The sequence below is a fragment of the Ceratotherium simum genome, chromosome 25 (genome assembly GCF_057802395.1).
Source record: "Ceratotherium simum simum isolate JZ-2026a chromosome 25, ASM5780239v1, whole genome shotgun sequence".
Classification (NCBI taxonomy): Eukaryota; Metazoa; Chordata; class Mammalia; order Perissodactyla; family Rhinocerotidae; genus Ceratotherium; species Ceratotherium simum.
Window position 1 is genome coordinate 8,833,146 of NC_141924.1, and position 21,657 is coordinate 8,854,802.

General features: G+C 45.4%; 1 protein-coding gene across 1 annotated transcript in view; it reads right to left on the reverse strand.

The window, feature by feature from the left end:
- SREBF2 (sterol regulatory element binding transcription factor 2) overlaps positions 1-21,657 on the reverse strand; it is a 60,911-nt gene that overhangs the window by 34,587 nt on the left and 4,667 nt on the right. Inside the window, exon 2 of the mRNA XM_004437918.3 lies at positions 51-485. Coding sequence (XP_004437975.1) covers positions 51-485 — 435 coding nt within the window. The remainder of the gene's footprint in view (positions 1-50; positions 486-21,657) is intronic.

A 21,657-nucleotide genomic window follows, 5' to 3' on the forward strand; every position in this document is an offset into this window, starting at 1 on the left:
CATAAACTTTTGAACCAATCACGTACTATCATATCTGACTTCTCAATCACCTTGAAAGCTGGTAGCTGCATTCTGGTATATCAAAGGCTGCTGGATAATCCTCGTCTGGGGAGTGGTGCTGAATGTCGGGGTGATCATTACCGTCTGCGGCTGCAGCTGAGCTTGAGGCTGGGGCTGGGGCTGGGGACGGGGCTGAAGAATGGGAGTTGCCCTCGGCGGAGTGGGAACCGTGGTGGGGGGAACCTTGACCTGCAGGGCTGGAGCCTGGGGGGAGGCAGCCGAGGGAGAGAAGGAAGGTAATGGGACCTGGCTGAAGGACCGCTGCATCGGGGGGTCCCCGGCTCCACCACCACTGCCACTGCTGCCCCCGCCATTGTTGCTGCTGTTGTTGCCACTACCACCACTGCCTGGGAAGGAGCTGCAAAGCTGCTCTGAGAACAAGTCCGGGAACTCTCCCACTTGATTGCTGACAAACTGCAGCATCTCTGTGAACAAATGAAAAGGAGTCATTTTATTGCCATCCAAAATATATATTAACTTTCAAATTTGCTTAAGAAACTGAGGCAAGAAAATCCAATGGCTTTCCCAAGACCAGATCAGAAATGGGTTAAGAAACCCTCACCTCTCTATGCGGAATCACCTGGACCAAGATGTCCAATCAAGAGATGGCAGGACAGGATTTCATCCATTCATGTTCTTTTCTCTCCTCACCCCACCTCCAGGCCCTTTCTACCCACTTTCCTGATTGTTTGCATCAGGCCCAACAGGAGCTACCTCTGTGCTAGGTGAGTGTTGCTTTTGGAGGGTACTGCTGGTCTCATGTTACAGTTGGGGACACTGGGACAGAAAGTGGGTAGTCACTGTCCTAAGGCTTTGGAGTTCAGAGGCCACCTCCAGTCTCAGCACTGCTCCCCAAGGCACAGCAGGAGTCATGTGGATCTGGCTGCAAAGCTGTGCCAGACCCTAACTCTCCCTCACCCCAGGCAGCCTTCCCTCCTCACCACAGGCAGGCTCTAGGCCTTCTCTCCAAGATGGGCATAGCCCTGGGCACTGTTGGTACCCTCAGGAACACTCAAGGATGATGAAGCTATGGCCTCTGACTCATGGATCTTTAGAGGTGGAATGGATGGAAAGATCATATATGAAGTCCAGAACAGGGAAATAACGTGGCCAAGGTCACACAGCTCATCAGGGCACAGCCAGGATTAGAACCAGTTCTCTACCTCCCAGCTTCGTGTTCTTCTACTGCACCACAGGGCATCCACTGCCAGAAGGTCAGGGCAGAGCAGCCCGGGCCCTGGACTCCATGCTTTAGAGGGCCCACTCTGGCCCTCCGCTGGCTGTGTCCCTTCTCTCGGGTAGGATTCTGTGGGGCCAAGGGGATGTGTCCACCTAGAGACCATGCTCCCCTTCCAGATTATGCTCTAAGTACCTGGGACTGCTAAATTCCCAGCCCAAAGGGCCTCAAGCCTGCTTCCAGGGCCTCTTCCCCTGGTTCATCTTCCCAAAGGTTTACCAAAACCCAACTTAATCCACAACTAACAACTCATCTCTCATGACTCCTTCCTCCTCATAGGGCTGGTCCCCACCAGGAGTCTGGGGGCGGGGGGGGTGGCGCTCAGCTTTGTCCCAGGTGTTTTCAGATCTACAATTCTCTACACTGTCCACATTCCCTCCTTTCTCCTCTCCACTACATTCCCAAGAAGCTACTGCTTGTTCCTGAACTGTGGCACCCTCCTTTCCAAACCCTCAAGGCCACAGGATACTCTGATTTGGTCACCAAAAAAACCCAAAAAACAAAAAACACCATCCTCATTCATTCCCCCAAACCTCCACCAGCAAGACCCAGGTCTCTAATAGTATGTGCGTGTATGTGTGTGTGTGTGTGTGTGTGTGTGGGGTGGTCTGGGCTGTGAAGAATCTTACGTTAGGCAGGCAGAAAGCTACTGGGGGTTTCTAGCGTGACCTCCATACAGGATAATTGGAGTTTAGCAGTTCAGCACTATAAGCGTCCAGTCAGTTCAACCTGCTGGCAAAATAGCATCTCACAAGATCAAATGACGACGTAGTAGTATTATTTCCCAACATCTTGACACACTGCTCTGTCCCCACTCAACCTGTTGTGTAAGGGAGGGAGAAATGGGCAGATTGCCACAGATACTGTAACTTGTACCAACCAATTCCAATTCCTGGTAGATGATTAAACTAGGAAATGTCCTCAAACTCAGAAAAAAATGTAAACAAAACACAATTTAGTGCTGACACGTTCCAAGTACAACACAAGATTATAAAAACCTTTAAGAAAATGATTAAAGAGAAACCTAATAGTTTGTTGAGCTTTTCTCACAAAATCCCGACTCTGGGGAATCAACAAAGAGGCTTGCTTTGTGAGCCAAAAGAACGTCACTCCCTGGCTGATTGTTTTAATCCACAGAAAGCTAAGGAGGGTAGAAGGCAAAAGAGGCCAGAGGCCTGGAAGACAGACACAGGCTTTGGCACTAGGCAGGTCTCAAGGGGCCCACCTAACCAGCTGTGTGAAGGTCGGCAAGTCACTTCTCTCTACACCTCGGTTTCCTCATCACAAAAGGCTGCCTTAAAGATACTCACTTGGCTTCTTTGTTGTGAGGATTAATAAGATAATTTATGCAAAGTGCCTGGTGAGGGGCAGGCCCTTGTAAAGGTCCCTATCAGCGGTGCTCCTGGAGCACCCACTGCCCGAGCACTTGGCTCCCCTTCTCTCATCCCGTTGAGAGCTCTCCAAAACGCTTGTGGGGGAAGATGTGGGTTGGTCTGGTGAAGTAACCTGCAGAGGTCACAAAGCTTAGTTCACACAGCAGGTTAAGAGCGCGCAGGCAGATGGAATACGACTGCTTAAATTGAAAAAAATCCTTTCAACCCACATACGACAAGCTCCAGGGGAGCTATCTGCAGCCAGGCAGATGGGCACTGCACTGAGTGGCGCGGAGCGGCCCATTAAGACGGAGCATTTGAAGGAAGAAGTAACGGGAAGAGGCTGTTTGAGCCACTGCTCCAGCAGGGCACACAGGGCCTCCCCGGGACCCCCTGTCTGTAGCGACAGAGAAGGGGAGGCCCTGCCAACTGGAATGAGGCCTGGAGGAGAGGCGCAGGAGGCCCACCCCACGCGCAGTTTTGCTCTGTAACTCCGAGCCACGCCTCGAGGGAGCCTCCTCATGTCTCCTTGCTGTTCTCTGCTCTGATCATTCGTGTGCTGTGATTATACAGGCTCTCATTTCCACAGGGAGCCAGGAAACAGAGAAAACGGAGGCCTGGGAGGAGCCACAGGTTTTATGAAGCTTTGAAAATGAAGTTCCAGTTCCTGCATGACAAGCTGTAGCCCCCAGAGCTGAGGGCCAGACCGGGGCCTCTTTGGAGCTGGGCGGGCCACCTTCAGGCCTGCAAACCCAAACTCACCTCATCGGGGTGCTCCTGGTGGCTACCTCCCCCACCCAAGCCACATTCCTGTTTTTAGCTGCTTAAACTAAGGGCTAAGTTGCTGAATAAAGTAAGGCGGGCCCCAGGAAAGTGTATCTGGGTTTTGGTTTCTTTAAAATCACATAACCAAAATTAGAGGCTCTGGCTGTCACCTGTGCATTGCAACTCATCCGAGGCCTCATCCAGAGACCCCAAGTTCACATGCGCTTTACAGAGCTTGTTACCTGGAGGTAACATAAATCACTTTGCCCAGCTCAGCCTAGAGGCATTGACCTGAAAATGAGGTAACCTGAAATCTGGCCAGGAATAAAGAATCTGAAGCCCCAAATGGAGTAACATTGTCTCCAAACTGCAGTCAGTCAGTCAGTCAGTCAATACTCCTTTAGTGGGCATTTGTTACCTAGCCCTGTTAGGTGCTAGGAGAATTATTTTACAAAGGTCATTTATTCTTTTTTGTGTGCGTGAGGAGGACTAGCCTGAGCTAACATCCGATGCCAATCCTCCTCTTTTTGCTGAGGAAGATTGGCCCTGGGCTAACATCCGTGCCCATCTTCCTCTACTTTATATGGGACGCCGCCACAGTATGGCTTAACCAGTGATGCGTCGGTGCGCCCCCGGGATCCGAACCTGCAAACCCCGGGCTGCCCAAGTGGAGCGCGCGCACTTAACCGCTGTGCCACCGGGCCAGCCCCAAGGTCATTTATTCTTATACCTTATATTTACTATACACCTTGTGTTAGGCAATGTTTCAAAATAATTTTCTTTTTTTTAAAATCATAAAAGTAGGGGGCCAGCCCGATGACGCAAGCAGTTAAGTGCGTGGGCTCCGCTATGGCCTCCCGGGGTTGGCCAGTTCGGATCCTGGGTGCGCACTGATACACTGCTTGTCAGGCCATGCTGTGGCAGCGTCCCATAAAAAGTGGAGGAAGAGGGGCACAGATGTTAGCCCAGGGCCAGTCTTCCTCAGCAAAAAGAGGAGGACTGGCATGGATGTTAGCTCAGGGCTGATCTTCCTCACAAAAAAATAAATAAATAAAATAAAATCATAAAAGTAACATATTCACTGTAGAAAAACTTAGAAAAAAGTTAAATGAAAAAAGCAAAACCCAAAATCATCCAGCAATTCCACCTCCCTGAGCTATCCACTGTCAATGTTTCAATGTGTGTCCTTTCAGACTTCTTCCCATACAAGGCTTGCTTGCACACCCAAGCATGCACACATATGCAAGTGGTTTTACAAAAATGGGATCACACTGAAGATGCTATTTTGTACCCTGCTTCTTTTGCTTAACAAAACATGAGGAGTATTCAGTGTCGACCACTATGGATATAACATGATCCTTTCTGAGAGCCCCACAGTACTGTATTGTATTGATGCACTAGAATTTAACCACTTAGTGATGATAGATGGGTGTTTTGAATTTTCTAGCATTATTAACAACTCTTACAAAAATCTTTTCTCACTTATCTGATTATTTTCTTAGGATAAATTTCTAGAAGTTGGAAGGCTAGGTGAAAGGCCAGGTATGTGTGCTTTGGAAAGGTATTATAACAATCTATGCTCCTGCCAGCATTTCCCCACATCCATTTCTGTCCATCAGATAGTGGGAAAAAATGACATCTAATTGTTTGACTCGCATGAATGAGTACTATATAAGGCTGAGTGTCTCCCCCAGTTTTATCGGCCATTTGTATGTCTTCCTTTGTAAAACTGTCTGCTCTTGACCTTTGTCTATTTTTCTATTGAGTTGTCTCTTTTTGTGTGTGTGAGGAAGATCAGCCCTGAGCTAACATCCGTTGCCAATCCTCTTTTTGCTGAGGAAGACTGACCCTGGGCTAACATCTGTGCCCATCTTCCTCTACTCTCTATGGGACATCACCACAGCATGACTTGATAAGCAGTGCACAGGTCTGTGCCCGGGATCTGAACCTGTGAACCCCGGGCCGCTGAAGCAGAGCACGCAAACTTAACTACTACGCCACCAGGCCGGCACCTGAGTTGTCTCTTTTTAATGATTTGAAAATTTTCATATATCATGGATATTTGCTCTTTCTAATATATTTGCAAATATGTGCCCCATTTTGTTATTTTTCTTTTAATTTGTTCAGGAAAAAGAATGACATAGTGATTAAGAGCTACCATGTCCTAGCCTCGTAACTTGCAGCAAGTTTTACCTCTCTCAGCCACAGTTTTCTCATTTACAAAATGTGGCTAACAATTATACCGAACTTATGGGGTTGTTGCAAGAGAATTCCCACAGAATTGACAGCTCAGTGCCTGGCACTTAGTATTAGCTAGTACATGTTATTCACAGTGTGTTTTTGAGTCTTGTTTTGAAAATGCAAATTTGTTCCAATGCACTGGATATATTAGGACACAATTTGAGCATAATATGAATTTTGTGTTTACTTGTGCATGAGAGAAACACTAGAAAATGCAGAAAACCATATCCAGCTGAAATGAGCCACAGCGGAATACACAAAATGCACATACGCACACCCCAAACATCCACCAGCTTCATCGGGTTTCTCCATGTGTTATGAACCATAACCATCCACATCGGGGTCAGAACTTTCCATCTGACTTCAGGGAGCCCTCCTTCCATCACTTCACAATAACTCACAAGCTGTAACCTTCCAATGCCCACTTCCACAAGCAAACCTCAGGTCTTTTTCAAGATAAAGTGCCATATAGGGCCGGCCCCGTGGCTTAGCGGTTAAGCGCTCGCGCTCCGCTGCTGCCGGCCCGGGGTTCAGATCCCAGGCGCACACCGACGCACCGCTTCTCCGGCCATGCTGGGGCCGCGTCCCACATGCATCAACTAGAAGGATGTGCAGCTGTGACATACGACTATCTACTGGGGCTTTGGGGGAAAAAATAAATAAATAAAAAATTAAAAAAAAAAAAGATAAAGTGCCATATCTATATGGTATTTATATATTTCTTAGCCACTTAACATCTGTAAAACTGTGTGTTTTATTAGGTTCCTATCTTGTTTTTTGCTTTAATGTCTTTTTATTTATTTCCTCTATCTTTTTTGTCACCTCTGAAGTTTTTGAGTGTTGTGACCCTAGTCCCATTTTCCCCATAAGCCCTGTGGTTTTTATTGCATGATTTTGCATGATTTTTAGGAATGCATATGTTGCATTATAGCACAACTAACTGTACACAAATCTTAACATTGTGTAGTGAAATTACATGGTTTTTGTGTTACACTTTAAAAGTCTCTCATCTCCAAGATTATAAGGCTATTCACGGAAACTTTCCTCGTTTAGTTTTGTTCATTTATCTTTCACATTAGATCTGCCCAACAAACTTAAGAACATAGAAACAAGCATGGTGTGTGATGTGTGTAGGCCGCTGGGAATGAGACGGACCACAACCAGAGGGGGAGAGGGAGGTAAACACAAAATCTAATTCCCAGCAAGTATCCTTCTTGAGCAACAAGTATCCTGCTTTCAAGCTGATGATCCTATCTCCCTTCCTAGGATGTTTTTTTCTAATAATTAAAAAAATCTTAAAATAATAAAAAACATCAAATGGAGACCAGTATCAAACCTGAGGTTCAATAATGAGATAACTTTTCATTTCTCCACCATTCTGCTATTTGTAACCACTACTGCTTTCTCAGGACCTAAAATATCAGTTACCTCCATTCAAGTCACCAAGAGGAGCAGTTAAGGAGCTGGGGCTGTCAACCACACCCTTCAACACAGAAGCCCTGAAATGCAAGCAATAACATAAAAACCACAGGGAGAGGTATAACAGCCAAACTGGTGTCTAAAATCACTCCACTCAAACACCAGGGGGCACCTCCATTCGGTAAGCTGGAGCACAGGGACAGCATCGTGCACTTCAAGGGGATTCTGGGTCACCTTCCTGGGGAAAGGGAATCTGGAGGAGGTGCCAAATGACACAGGATGGCAAACTAGTGACTCAGGCATCCTCTATTTTAAGTGAGAGATGAGTGAGCTCCTTTTACTGGCAAAGAAACCACAAAGGAAAATTGGGTGGGGGTTCTCAAATGCTTGTGTTCCATAACATACACAAATGTGTCATACATTCCTTTGCATATATCAAATATTACATAATAAAATAAAATGTAAAAATTAAGAGAAAAAGAAAGCACAAAGAGAAGCCAAAGTCATTCTCAAATGGTCCTCGGTCTGATCTGGCCCCACCTGCCTAGGCTGGATGTCAGGGGCAGCCTTAGAGGGCCCCAACTTGGCTGGCCAGTCCTGGCTTCTCTGGTCAACACAGCAGGGGACCAGAGCCAGCTCTCAGAGCTGCAGGGGACCAGACCCAGCTCTCAGAGCTTCAATCAGGAGAGTGATCTTCAGCACCACCTTCAATTGCTCTTTCTTCTTCTTTCCTCTGCTGTAAGTTCACTATGAATTTCTGGCAGGACTCCTTCCCTGGTATCACTGAGTTATCTCTTTGCTCCACTTCCACACTCTGCCTTGATTTCAACCACAGCCTCCTACCCACCGACAATCTTCTCTGAGTATCTTGTTGGTCCAACAGTCTTTCAAATCAAATGAAATTTCTTAAACATGAGCTTCAAAGCTTCCTACCAACTGCTCCCTCCTACTCCAAGGGATTTCACTTCCCAGTCATCTTAGCTCATCATCCACTCCAGAAAAAGACCCACTCCCTTTTTGGCACATACCTTTGGGAGGGTGGGGATCTTTCTCTGAAGGCAGTTGCCATGGTTCACCTTTTCTGCTTCTTACCACCTTCTTCCTTTCTGAATTTCACATTTCCATTTCAAAACGACTTAAAATTACTTTCACCAAGGACTCTTTTTCACCTCAAATCTAGCCATCTTTTAGCTCCTGAACCCAATTGTGATTTATTTGTTAAGAAAAATTATCCAAAACTTGAAAACACAGCAAAAATACTAGAGCACTGTCTAACCTGCCTACCTAAAGGTCATCTGATGCCCTATGGAAACATAAATTTGTGTGACTTTCTATTTACTACTGATAGGCCCACATTCTGTAAAGTTAGATGCTCACTTGCAAAAAACTGATAAGTTGCAAATAATTTCTGTCTGGTAAAAAACATACCTCAAAGGCTTTGTTTTTATTGCCCTGTAGGAATTAACCAGTTTTGCATCTAAATTTGCAATCTTATTCCCTGAATTTTTTTCCTATTATGTATCAGTTTCTTGCATTCTTCTTGGATCCAGCTTTGTCATTCTGCTGGTTTTCTCATTAATAATGTTAAAAATCTTTGACATATGCTGATGATATAGAAGAGTATGTTTTTAACTTTTTAAAGATTTTATTTTGCCATATTACATACAGTAAGTTTTATCTTTAAATGTTTTTCTTACTTCTTGTGCTCCACAAGTTCATGGACAAAATCTTCCATTCCCCTGTACCTCTCCAAGTACTAAGCACTCTGGTAGTTAAAAAACCTGGTATCATGGGGCCGGCCGGGTGGTGTAGCAGTTAAGTGCACGCACTCCGCTTCAGCTGCCTGTGGATCGCGGGCGTGGACCGACACACGGCTTGTGAAGCCATGCTCTGGCGGTGTCCCACATATAAAGTAGAGGAAGATGGGCACAGATGTTAGCCCAGGGCCAATCTTCATCAGCAAAAAGAGGAGGATTGGCAAAGGATGTTAGTTCAGGGCTAATCTTCCTCATCAAAACAACAACAACAACAACAACAACAAACAAACAAACCTGGCATCGGTTCACTGAAATGAGTCCAAAGCAACTTTTATGTAATCTATAAAAATGGCAATCATGGTTTCTGAACCAAAACTGGAAGGGACACAACACCTCACAATGGGACAAGATATTTTTGAAACTTAGATTATCCTGGAAAATCTGGACAAATCTATGCAATTCCTGCACAGCTTCCACTTTTGTAAAGTAGGCATACAAATGCAAAAGGATTTAAATGTGTTGAGCAGCCACTGTGTGCTGGCCCACAGAGATGGTAAAATACCTCTTGACCTCAAGGAGTTAGTAAAGTGACACAATACCATCTGTGGTGACTGTCACAGCAGACAAGGAGGACATGGGGAACATGATAAAATTACTGACTCCAGCAGGTCAAGCAGCTTCCTAAGAGAGCTGGACTAAAGGCTGATTGGGACACAAGATGCTTTCTAGGCTCAGGGAATCTCAAAAGCCAAGACTTGGAGGCACAGAGCTGCATGGTGGGCCGCTGCAGAGAATGGGTGACTGGCAGGGCACCAGGCTGGGCTGGTAGTCAGGGCCAAATCACGAAGGGTTCTGCAGCTCATGGTAGTGAATTTGGTCTTTCTCCTTATTAAAGAAGGAAAACCATAGCAAGTCATCCAGTAATGCTCTAGGAAGGGGGGGGCCCTCCAGTTCAGCAGCTGCTCACTCTGGTTTGTACAGGGGGGCTGCTGGCCTGCCCAGAGCCCCATGACTCCATGAACTCATTAAGAATCATTCTGAGCAAAAACTTAGGCTAAATTCTGACTTGAGAGTAGAATATCAGAATAGCTGAAACAAAAACTCCAATAACATCATCAACTGATGAAAAGAATCTTCTGAAAATCTATTAAAGAAAAGTTCTGGTTATGTATGAGGCTCTAAAAAATGATCAGCAGCAAGAAACAGTCCATGTTTAGGACTGTGTGAAGGAAATGTGGCAAAGAATCATACTAAGGGAGAAAAGCAGGATGTCAAAAAGCTAAATCAAGAATTAACTGGAAGGCCAAACAGAATGGGAATTCCCAAATTTAAATTCAAAGAGAACTAGGTGAAGAACTGGCTATGGAATCAGCAAGACTGGACTATGAATCTAGAAATGTAATGGCTGTGTTGCCTCTGGAAAACTAATGAATCTCCCTGAGACTCAGTTTCTTTACTTGTAAATATGGGAATAATCCAAGCTCTGTATATATATTAATATATAGGAATATGTCCAGCACATAATAAAATGTATTTGATTCTTTCATAGCTTTTTTTTTTTTCCTCCCCAAAGTCCCAGTACGTGGTTGTACATCCTACTTGTAAGTCCTTCTAGTTCTTCTATGTGAGCTGCTGCCACAGCATGGCAACTGACAGACGGGTGGTGTGGTTCCGTGCCTGGGAAGCGAACCCAGGCTGCTGAAGTGGTAAGAGTGCCAAACTTTAACCAGTAGGCCATCAGGACTGGCTCTCATAGCTTTGTTTTTTTTTTAACATAACAAATTTGAAAAGGGGGACATCTCCAGGTTTGAGTCCAATTTAACCTTTGAATAAAAGCCAATGGTCACACTATTGATGTTTAAAAGCAAACACAACTCACTGACAAAGCTAAAAAACTTATTTTATAATTAGAAATCATATTTATATTTTATTTAAAGGTACAGAAGGCAGTTATGACTGAAATTAAATTCATTTCATACAGAGTCTACTGGACAACATAATTATAGCTACCACTGATACCTACTTAGTACACTTTACATCAATCCTGAGACCAGTATTGTTATTCTACTTTACAAGTGAGAAAAAGAAGGTTTAAAGGAATTAAATAGCTTGCCCAACCCGCCCCACATAAGCTATACAGGGGCTAAGCCCAGAGATGAATTTAGATCTGTATTTAGGTTTGTCTGAGTTTCTCCTCTATGCACACCATTTTCCCCTACAAAACAAACATTTCTTGGATTTTACGTTTATGCTCATCACAACTTGGAAGAAAGATGCGAGACAGACCTGGAGTGATGATAAAGTAAGGAGAATTTGGGGGTGTGTGTGGAGGGGGGCACTTATGTAATCCATCTCATTACTTCCAATATTAAGTTCAATGCTAGTGGAAGAAAATTAATCTCAGGGTAAGCACGCATGTAACTGACTCATCAGGGGAATAGGGGAGAGATATTTTTCCCTGGCTGTTTGTATTTTGCAAGTATACCTTCCTATCCAAATTATTAAATTATTCTCCAAATGAGACCTTCTGCCTTGACAAGATGCTCCTTTCTAGAACAGTCTCTCTCTCTTTTTTAAAATAAAGAACAAATCAATAAAGACACATCCCTTAAGACAGGCATTCAAGAAACATTAACTGAGCCTACTATGTGCCAGATACAAAATTAAATGCCTTCAAGAGGCACATGTTCTGGTGGAGAAATCCTGTATAAACATCTGCCAGGGCCGGGTGCTGTTAGGATAAAAAGAAATGCACGATGCAAGAGGGACCTGCTGGGATATGTTCCATAAAATCTTTTGTTGTTGTTGATTTCTACTGCTATTTATCTCATGCCTGTGTGTGAGTATATGGTATATTTATATAGAAAGTTTAAACGTGATTTTTTATTGGAAAAGAACTTCATTAGCACTGTTACCCAGTTGTTTTCGCTTTTAACACCTTACTAGCACTTTCATAGCACTATTGTGTTACATAATCTTCAAATCACCCTGTGAGGTAGCTGTCTCAAGTACTCTTTTATTTTTTTGCAGGGGAAGATTCACCCTAAGCTAACATCTGTTGCCAATCTTCCTCCTTTTTTCTTCCTCCCCGCCCCCCAAAGTCCCAGTACATAGTTGTGTATAGTTGTTAGTTCTTCTGGTTCTTCCAAGTGAGCCGCCGCCACAGCGTGGCTATTGAGAGACCAGTGGTGTGGTTCCGCGTCCCAGGACGGAACCCGGGCTACCGAAGCAGAGCGTGCTGAACTTTAACCGTTAGGCCATCAGGGCTGGCTCTCAAGTACTCTTTTAAATGAGTTAATATGTGTATTATTAACAGTGCCTGGCACACAATAAGTGCTTGGAAAGTGGTGCTGGTGGGTGGTTGTTACACAGGAAGAAACAAGTTCAAGTCCAAAGAAGGGGTGACTTGCACGCCGTCTCAGGCAGGTGGGTAAGCGAGTAGCAGACTGAGGTAGGAACCTTCTTCTCCCTCTTCCAAGCCCTGTGCTCTTTTCGGAAGCACCCTGTTTCAGGAGTCGCCCCAACAACCACACTGGGGTGCTTCTTCTCAGGAGTCCCTCACTGTGGCTGGGCTCGAGAACGCTGCAGTCAACAACCAAATGCCACACCACAAGTCCCCACCCATGCAAGAGTCCCACTCTGTGTCCCAGCCAGAGAAGCCAGGCCTATCCTTACCTAACACCAAATTAGAGGCATCAGATTGTTGGCACCCCACGTCTGAAAGGCTGCCCATCTTGCTCCATTTATTACTTTGAAATGCCTGCTCTTAGAAAGAGGTCAAGACTAGACTCTGAGAACAACAATTAAGAAGAAAAAACCCAAGCCAATTAGCAGTAATAACAATAAAAATAGTATAGTAATTGTTAACATCTACTGAGCTCTTATTGTATCTCAGCAATTATGTTAAGCACTTTGCACAGATTTCCTCATTTAATCTCCACAACACTTTGAGGTAGATGCCGTTATCACCTCCACTTCACAGGCAAGGAAAATGAGGCACAGAGAAGTTAAGTAACTTGTCCAACATCACCCGGTGGAGCTGGGATTTGAAGTCAAGCTCTCAGCCCCCACACTGTACAGATGCTTTAGTTCTATTATTGTATGGATGTCACCAAACAGAGCCTGGCATGGGGCAGATGCTCAGTAAGTGCCTCATTCAAGAATGAGAGTGAACGCCCTGAGCTCAGAGCTCAGGAAGGAAAGGTGTGTCATCCCAGGTCTTCCTGTATTTCCTGGCTCTTCATCTGCTCTCGCCCCACACCGTACTGTTCTCTCTTTCACTCTCCTGGAACAAGAGACTGAAAGTTGAACAAGACACCGAGAGTGAGACTCCAAGGAACCGATCCTGCACGATCTTGTTCCGTAAGAGGAGGGCTTCGCCTTTCACAATGCCCAGTGACCGAGTGTCAACAAAGTCTGGCACAAGCCACTTCACCTGAATTGTCCTCCTTCTGGGGGCAGAGTCTCCATAGCAGGGGATCTCAACCTTTTTCAGCCCTTAAACCATTCAGGCAAAAATGAAAGACCCCAACAACCCATCATTCTATCCATTCACTCATTACTACACCCTCAAATCTCTCTAAGACTAAGGACAAAAATAATACTAGCAAAGCAGCTTATTAAATCACACTACAACCATCCACCCAGCACCGGCATATGCCGTGTACTAATAGCGCTGGGAGCTGGAGAATCCTGAGTGCCTTTCATGGGACCCGGCACAGAGTGAGGACTCCAAAGTGTCGGTTCCCTTCCCACTCCCCAATCTCACAAGAAAGACAGAGACATCCAACCAACTCCACCAACTGTGACAAGTGCGAGAACAGAAAAGTGCCTCACAAAGAGCAGGCTGTCAGAGAGTAGAGAAAGGACTGATCCATCCTGGTAGGCAGTGAAAGCTGAGCCTAGAGGACGAAGAGAGCTTTACGGGTTAGAGGAAGGGAAGGGTATTGAAGGCAAAGGAAACAGTCTGAGCAAAACCACAGCACCAGGAAATGTCCTGTAAGTTGCTGAAGTGGAGAGGGTGTGGAACAGAGTGGAGAGGTGGAGCTGCTTATAGTTAAGTTGTAAAAGGTCTTGACGGCACCACATGGCACCAGGCTTTTATTTCAGAGGCAAGGAGAGGCACAGAAAACATGGGACATTTGCCACTTTTATTTTGTCTGTCCATCATCTGACCCGACCCTCCATCGGCACCCTGATCTTCCTTCTGGAGAATCCCCTTGGTGGGAGGTAAGGCTTCCTGCCAGTCGGCTCTGATTAACGCATGCTCTCACTAGGAACGTGACTCTTGTAGGAATGACCCAGGAAAGCAGGGACAAGGCAGAGATCACCCAGGAAAGCAGGGACAAGGCAGAGATCACCATGGCAGGGTCCTAATCCAGTTGCCCCTGGGCTATCCTCAGCTGTGCCCTGCTGCTGAGCCTCCCTTTGTTCTGGCCAATTTTCCAAGTCTGGCTCTCCAGCTTTTCTGGGCAGTCAGTGCACCAACCTTCCACAAACTCCTTTTCTGTTCGAGCTAGCCAGAGGCAGTTTCTGCTGCTTATCACCAAGACTCCTGACCAATACAGAACACACTGAAGCAGGAGAGGGACTTGATCAATAGTGCTTGAGAAAGATAACAACAGTTATCAAGAGTGTAGTCTGCAAATCACCACATACCAGAGCACCAGTGGCAGGGGTCAAGCCTTTTAAAAGGGCTGTTTGCTCAGTTTGGAACTCAGCTCCTCTCTCCTTCCACCTCTTTACCCTTAAGACCTCAGCTTACAGGTACCTTTGCAAGAAGCCATTTCTGATCCTGCCTCTCCACTAATAGTTAGGTGCCTCTCCTGGATGCCATCCTAGACCTTCCAGATTCAGATCTTTGGGGGTGTACCCTGGTGGGTTTTTAGGCACATTAAAGTTTGAGAACCTCTGTCCTATGCTGTACTCTGGCCACACTGAATGACGTGTTCCCAGAACATGCCAAATTATTCCCAACTTTGGTCCAATTCTGTCAAAATGAACACCCAGCCCCTTCTTCTCCTTTCTAAAACCTGCTCACTCATCCTTCACAACTCAGCTCAAATGCCAAAGTCCCTGTGAAGACTTTCCTAATTCTCTTCCTTACCGCTCCAAAACCTTGGAGTCTGTCCCTCTATTATGGCCTCTGTAGCATTTTGCTTTGTATTATGACTAGTTGCTTAGATGTCAGCTCCTTGACAGTTGGGACTGATTCATTCATCTCTAACACCCCAAAGAGTCTAGCACTGTGCTGGGAATATAGTGGATACTCATTCATGCCGAACTGGATGGAACAAATTTCAAAAATTAAATTAAAAATTTAAAAAACAACTTCTGACCAGAGCAGGGGCTCCTAGACAGGCCTCCAGAGTCAGGGCATCTCCCACCTCATTCCCACAGGGCAGGGAAGAATGTGGGATGCCAACTCAGAAGGCCCAAGTTCAATTTCTGACTCCACTTCATCCGCATGGGAAATCTCAGGCAAACCATTTTCTCTCTCTGTCTCAGTGTCTTCACCTGCAAAATGGGAATAAAAATCAAGTATCTACCTCACAGCACTGTTAGGAAGACAAATATATCAGAAGGACTTTTGTAAAATGTCAGGCCTCATAGGAATGTTCACACTTAGGAAGAAGCATTATTTCCTCTTGCTGCTGTGGGATGGTGAGGGCTTGAGCCGTGCAGCCACCAGTTTAACAAGGCAGTTCCCCACTTGATTCAGCAGGCGGAATTTCACCACTGTTCTTCTAAACTAGACCCTGAACCCAACAGACTAGTTCCACAAGGCCAAATGCAGAAGCCAGATTATAAAGGACATTTAGACACATATTCATTAGCAATTCCAAAGGCCTGAGAGATGCAGAAAGAGCTCTGTTTTCCAGTTTCTCATGGTTTAGGATTAGTTTCTAAATAGAGGTTCCCCAGGGAGCCTTACCTTGAGGTCCAGCCCTGGGATCCTGCTACTTTTTAAAAAATTCCATCATGTCAACAAAGTTTAACCCTTGCATCTTGTGGTCCAGAAATGGAACACTTTACCCTGCACTCTGTGACTGTTTCTCTGTGTCCCGCCCACCACACCTACAAACGCCCTTTCAAAAGGAAAAAATAAACATTCTAAAACTGTATTCTAAAAAAAGGCCCCTTGGTCCTAAAAGTCAACTTGCAAACTGAAGTTCCTCATTCATTCTCAGAATCAAAAGAGAATGTTAGTTCCTGCCCTCTTCCTTATACGTGCTTTAGCTCAATTCTTACAGCACCTGTGATGGAGATAACCCCAGTCGCCACCTTACAGCAGAAACTGAAGCTGAGAGAAGTGCTGCGGGACCCAGGGGAAGTCACTTTAAGTGCCCAGCACAGAGCAGACGCTTCTTGATAAACACAGTGACTGAATGTATACCTGAACAGAGGACCCTGGGTCCTCTAGCTTCAGCCCACCATACCACCTTGTGTTCACGACTTAGAAGCCTGCTTACATCAGACAGGGATGTGGCAGTGGGTAGAGGAAAAGTACATGGGTTTTGGGGTTAGACTCATCTGGTTTGAAGTCACCATTCATCCACTTACTAGTTGTGTGATCCGGGCTTCAGTTTCTTCACACTAAAGAACTGGCGAAAGCATTAAAAGCAAAAACGTATACGAGACAATGTATGTAGGTGAGGGGTCACATACACTGTGTGAGGGCAGGGACCTTGCTTATTACCCCGCCAGCGCTGTACCCAGAGCCCAGCACAAAATAGGCCCCATATAAAGGTCTCAACTGCAGGTCTGACCAGACACAGTGCTGGGCATGTAGCGGGTGATGCCCACACAGTGATTTCAAAACCTAGAGAATCCAGGTTTTTCAGAGACAGTCAACAACTAATAAAGAACAAGACGAGTCATGTTTACCTAGAGACCATCGATGCCCCTCAGGATAAATGACTATATGTCTGCAGAGGATCAAGATGAAATGGCCCCTATTCATTATCAAATACATGCATGTAAGGAGAATTAAACACAATGGAAAACCGCTATCACAAATCGAGGTCCAACGCTGCCCAGGAAATAATTACAGAAAGCCCACCCAACTATTTCAGAAAAACCTGACTGATTTTAAAGAGTTAAAAGGAAATTTTTGTGGAAAATGAGGCTATTCATAACAAAAGGGCATTTCCTAACATGTCTGCAGATTTTGGTGAGAAGTGGTCTTAAGAGAATTACAGTGAAAGGAAGCAACTTCCAGAACACCATTTATAGTGATGAAAAGCCCCAAGAAGTTTTATGTAAGGGTGCACTGAAATTTCAGGACAGCAAGGGCTGCCACCATGAAACTGAATGAAAGAGAACTCAGACAAAGCAGAGACCCAACAAAACAATGTAATATGAGAGACCATCTTTCAAGTCTCCCAAAGCAGAGGGCTGAAAATAAGGAACTGCTGTATTTTAAGGAGCAATTTTATTTTATTTATTTATTTTTTTTATTTTTTTTTTTTTAAAGATTTTATTTATTTTATTTTTTCCCCCCAAAGCCCCAGTGGATAGTTGTGTGTCGTAGCTGCACATCCTTCTAGTTGCTGTATGTGGGACTCGGCCTCAGGATGAACGGAGAAGTGGTGCCTCGATGCGCACCCGGGATCCGAACCCGGGCCGCCAGCATCGCAGCGCGCGCACTTAACCACCAAGCCACAGGGCCGGCCCAGGAGCAATTTTAAAAGTAAAGAGAGTGAGCAAACCAGATAAAGGATCATTCCAAGAAACCAAAAGTGGCAGAAGCGTGAGATGACTGCAACCACCAGGGTGCTGGGCAAGCAAAGGGACCATGTGAGGCACAGGAAGGGATCGTTCAGAAAGTTGGTTGCTACCCACTGACTGTCCAGTGGTCGTGAGTACAGAAAAGTCAAGTGAGGAATCAGGAGGCCAGGACAGAGGGGTCTGTGTATGTGTGTGGGAGGGCTAGGGTGGCGTCAGCTCTAAACGGGCTTACATGCAGCAAGGAGATAGGCAGAATAAGGAAACCAGAGTTCCAGACTCTGGCCAGAAGCTGAGGGGAAACAAGCCCTCTCCTACACACTGAGGGGGTGTAAACTGGTACACCCACCGTGGAGAGCAGTCTGACAGGATCTCTCAAAACCACAAATGCACACAGAGCCACAGACAGTGTTAGTTCTGCCACTTCCTTTTATATGTTTTATCTCATTGGATTCTTGCAGCATCTATGGTATAGATATCACCACCTCCACTTTGACCCAGCAATCCCACTTCCAGTCATTTTTCCTGCATCTGCACCTCTGTGAAACGATGAATTTACAAAGCTATTCACTACAGCATTGTTTTTAATAGTAAGACTGGAAACACCCTCAAATGTCCATTAAAAATGGGGCTAGCCTGGTGGCATAGTGGTTAAGTTTGCGCACTCCGCTTCAGCAGCCTGGGGTTCGCAGGTTTGGATCCCAGGCACAGACCCACGCAGCACTTCTGAAGCCATGCTGTGGCAGGCGTCTCACATATAAAGTAGAGGATGATGGGCACGGCTGTTAGCCCAGGGCCAATCTTCCTCACAAAAAAAAGAAAAAGAAAGAAAGAAAAAAGGAACTGGATGAATGAATTACAGCACAGCTATACAATGGAAAACCATGCAGCAGCGAAAAAGACTGGAAAGGTCTCTAAGATATATTGCTAAGTGAAAAAAAGGGTAAGGTGCAGAAGAATAAAGCTTATAGCAAGCTACTTATGTGTGAAAAAATAAAAAGGAGCAAAAATGAAAATCCATACTTATTTGCTTATATCTGCATTAAGTAAGTTTTGAAGGAGGTAAAAGAAACTAAAAAATTAATTACTCGTGAGGAGGTGGGGGTTGTGGGCCCTAAGCAGATGATGGACAGGACTGGGAGCAAGCCTTTTCACAGTACTCTTTAATATTTTTTATTTTTCCATATGAATGCATTACCTTTTTGAAAAAATAAAAATATTTTCCAAGTAGTAAGTCCCAATCACCACAGTAATTTTTAGCATTGGAAAAGTTTTAAAAATGAAAGGGCTACAGCTGGCAGTGTGTAAGAGCTGTAACCCAGCTCTTGACTTGAAGAGTCCTCTTTGGGAAAGACAGACTAATGAACTAACTCCGAAGTGACCTGCTCATACGTGTTCGGAGCAACAGTACTTATGTTAATGAAAAACCACAAATGATGCAAACGTTCCACGGACATGCCAGTGTCTGCCTATTCAGATAGATTATGTTGCATTATGTGGCTATTGCCCTTCAACTATTTCAACATATAGCAACCTGTGAATGAAAATGTTGTAACAATTTGTGTGCATATTAATAAAGTTCAGACAAGAATTCAGTGGGATATAGACAACTTAATATTCAGGAAGTGCTATTTGAATAAAGTTGCTTAAGAACTTCCTTTTTTAATTACAAAATTGAGAAGAGAAAAGATCTAGTAGAGACAGAAGCAAAATTACACTTTTTGTTTTTTTTTTTTGGTGAGGAAGATCAGCCCTGAGCTAACATCCATGCTAATCCTCCTCTTTTTGCTGAGGAAGACCAGCTCTGAGCTAACATCCATTGCCAATCTTCCTCCTTTTTTTTTCCCCAAAGCCCCCCAGTACATAGTTGTACGTCATAGTTGCACATCCTTCTAGTTGCTGTATGTGGGACACGGCCTCAGCATGGCCGGAAAAGCGGTGTGTCGGTGCGCGCCCGGCATCCGAACCTGGGCTGCCAGTAGCGGAGCGCGCGCACTTAACCACCAACCACGGGGCTGGCCCCCCAAAAATATACTTTTTTCAAAATGCCAAGAAACAAGCTGAGTACTCATACTCATTCTCAAATGACAGAAAAGACTGTTCAGGGGCTGGCCCCGTGGCGTAGCGGTTAAGTGCGAGCGCTCCGCTGCTGGTGGCCCAGGTTCGGATCCTGGGCGCGCACCAATGCACTACTTGTCAGGCCATGCTGTGGCGGTGTCCCACATGAAGTGGAGGAAGATGGGCCAGATGTTAGCTCAGGGCCAGTCTTCCTCAGCAAAAAGAGGAGGATCGGCATGGATGTTAGCTCAGGGCTGATCCTCCTCACTAAAAAAAAAAAAAAAAAGTCTGTTCAATGAGAGGCAGGCAGCACTCAAGACCAGAGGCCAAGGCCTGGGTGTGGATGTGAACAATGCTTGTCAAGGGCGAGGCCAAACAGACGCAGGAAGGAGGAGAAACCCAAACAGACCGGTTCGGTGGTCTGAGCAGCCCCAGGAAAACATGTCCCAGGAAATGGAACTAGATGATAGATGAGATCAGGAGCTAAAAACAGGTGGAAAATAAGCTGTGAGCAACAGTAGCTCTTTTAACCCAAACATCAGCAACAGTGATATACATTCAAGTGTCAAAACAAAGCTTATGTCTTGAAAAAGGTAGACACAGGTAAAAAGTAGATCTGTGCTTCACTTCTCTGAGCAGTTCTTCCAAAGTATGACTCACTGGAGAAATGTGAAGTGGGTTTCTATCCCTTCGCCTCCCCTCCACGCCCAGTGGTGTGCTGGCCACACCCTCCCAGCACTCACCCCTGGCTCACCGGGTTGGCCACTCCAAACTTCTCAGTGATGTGGACACCCAGGATGGGAGCCCACCCAACACACAGAACCTGAAGTGCCTTCCTTTCCTCATTAGACACACCTTTACAGAGAGCCTCTTCAGTGCCAGGCAGTGTCAGGGGACTCTGCCAAAGACGGAACTGTCTGTCTGCAGGGAGAAGGCAGCAGAGGCCCAAGACAGTGCCACCAAAAGGCTCAGGAACTGGAAGCTCCTCTGCAGGCTGGGGTGTAAGGTGGGCTGCCAGCAGGAGGACTGCATGAATGCAGGTATCTGACAGAGCGAGCCTTCCAGAGCCCACCAAGTAGGGACAGTGACTGACAGTTCAGTCACATAAGTGTACACCGTCATGGAATTCAGAACACCAAGGATAAAGACAAGATCCTACAAGCTTCCAGAGGAGAAAACAGGTCACACACAAAGGATCAAGAATCAAAATGGTATCAGATTTCTCAACTACTAGAAGCTAGAAGACGATTAGGCAATGCCTTTGAAATTCTGATATAAAATTATGTCCAACCTAAAATTCTAAACTCATCCAGGGCCGGCTCCGTGGCTTAGCGGTTAAGTGTGCGCGCTCTGATGCTGGCGGCCCGGGTTGGGATCCCGGGAGCGCCCCGAGGCACCACTTCTCCGTCCAACGTGAGGCCGAGTCCCACGTACAGCAACTAGAAGGATGTGAACCTATGACATACAACTATCTACTGGGGCTTTGGGGGGAAAAAACTGAATAAATAAAATCTTTAAACTCATCCAAACTGTCAAATTGAAGTTAGAAAAAAGATATTTTTAGACAGGCAAGGCCCCTCAAAATTTACTTCCAATGTACTCTTTTTCAGGAAGCTACTGGAGGATGTGCTCTATTAAACAAGGGAGTGAAAAACCAAGAACTAGGAAACAGGGGCATCAACACCACCCCCCAGGGGGATGGTTAAGGGCAGTCCCAGGATAAGTGCAGGAAAGCAGACCTGGACAACCATCACATGGGGCAAAAAGAGGGAGGGCTCCAGGAGAGACATCAACAAGAGGGATGAAAGGAACTGACCGCCATATTGAGAGCTTCTGTCACAAGATTTAGGGCAGGATTAGTTATGGGAACATTGAAAGTAAGCAAGTGAATAAACAGGGCTACTATAAGCCCTAGGAAAATACAAACAGCAACAAAAAATGTAGGGGATCTACCCAAGAGAAATGAAAACATATGTCCACACAAAAATCTGTACATAAATGTTCATAGCAGCTTCATTCT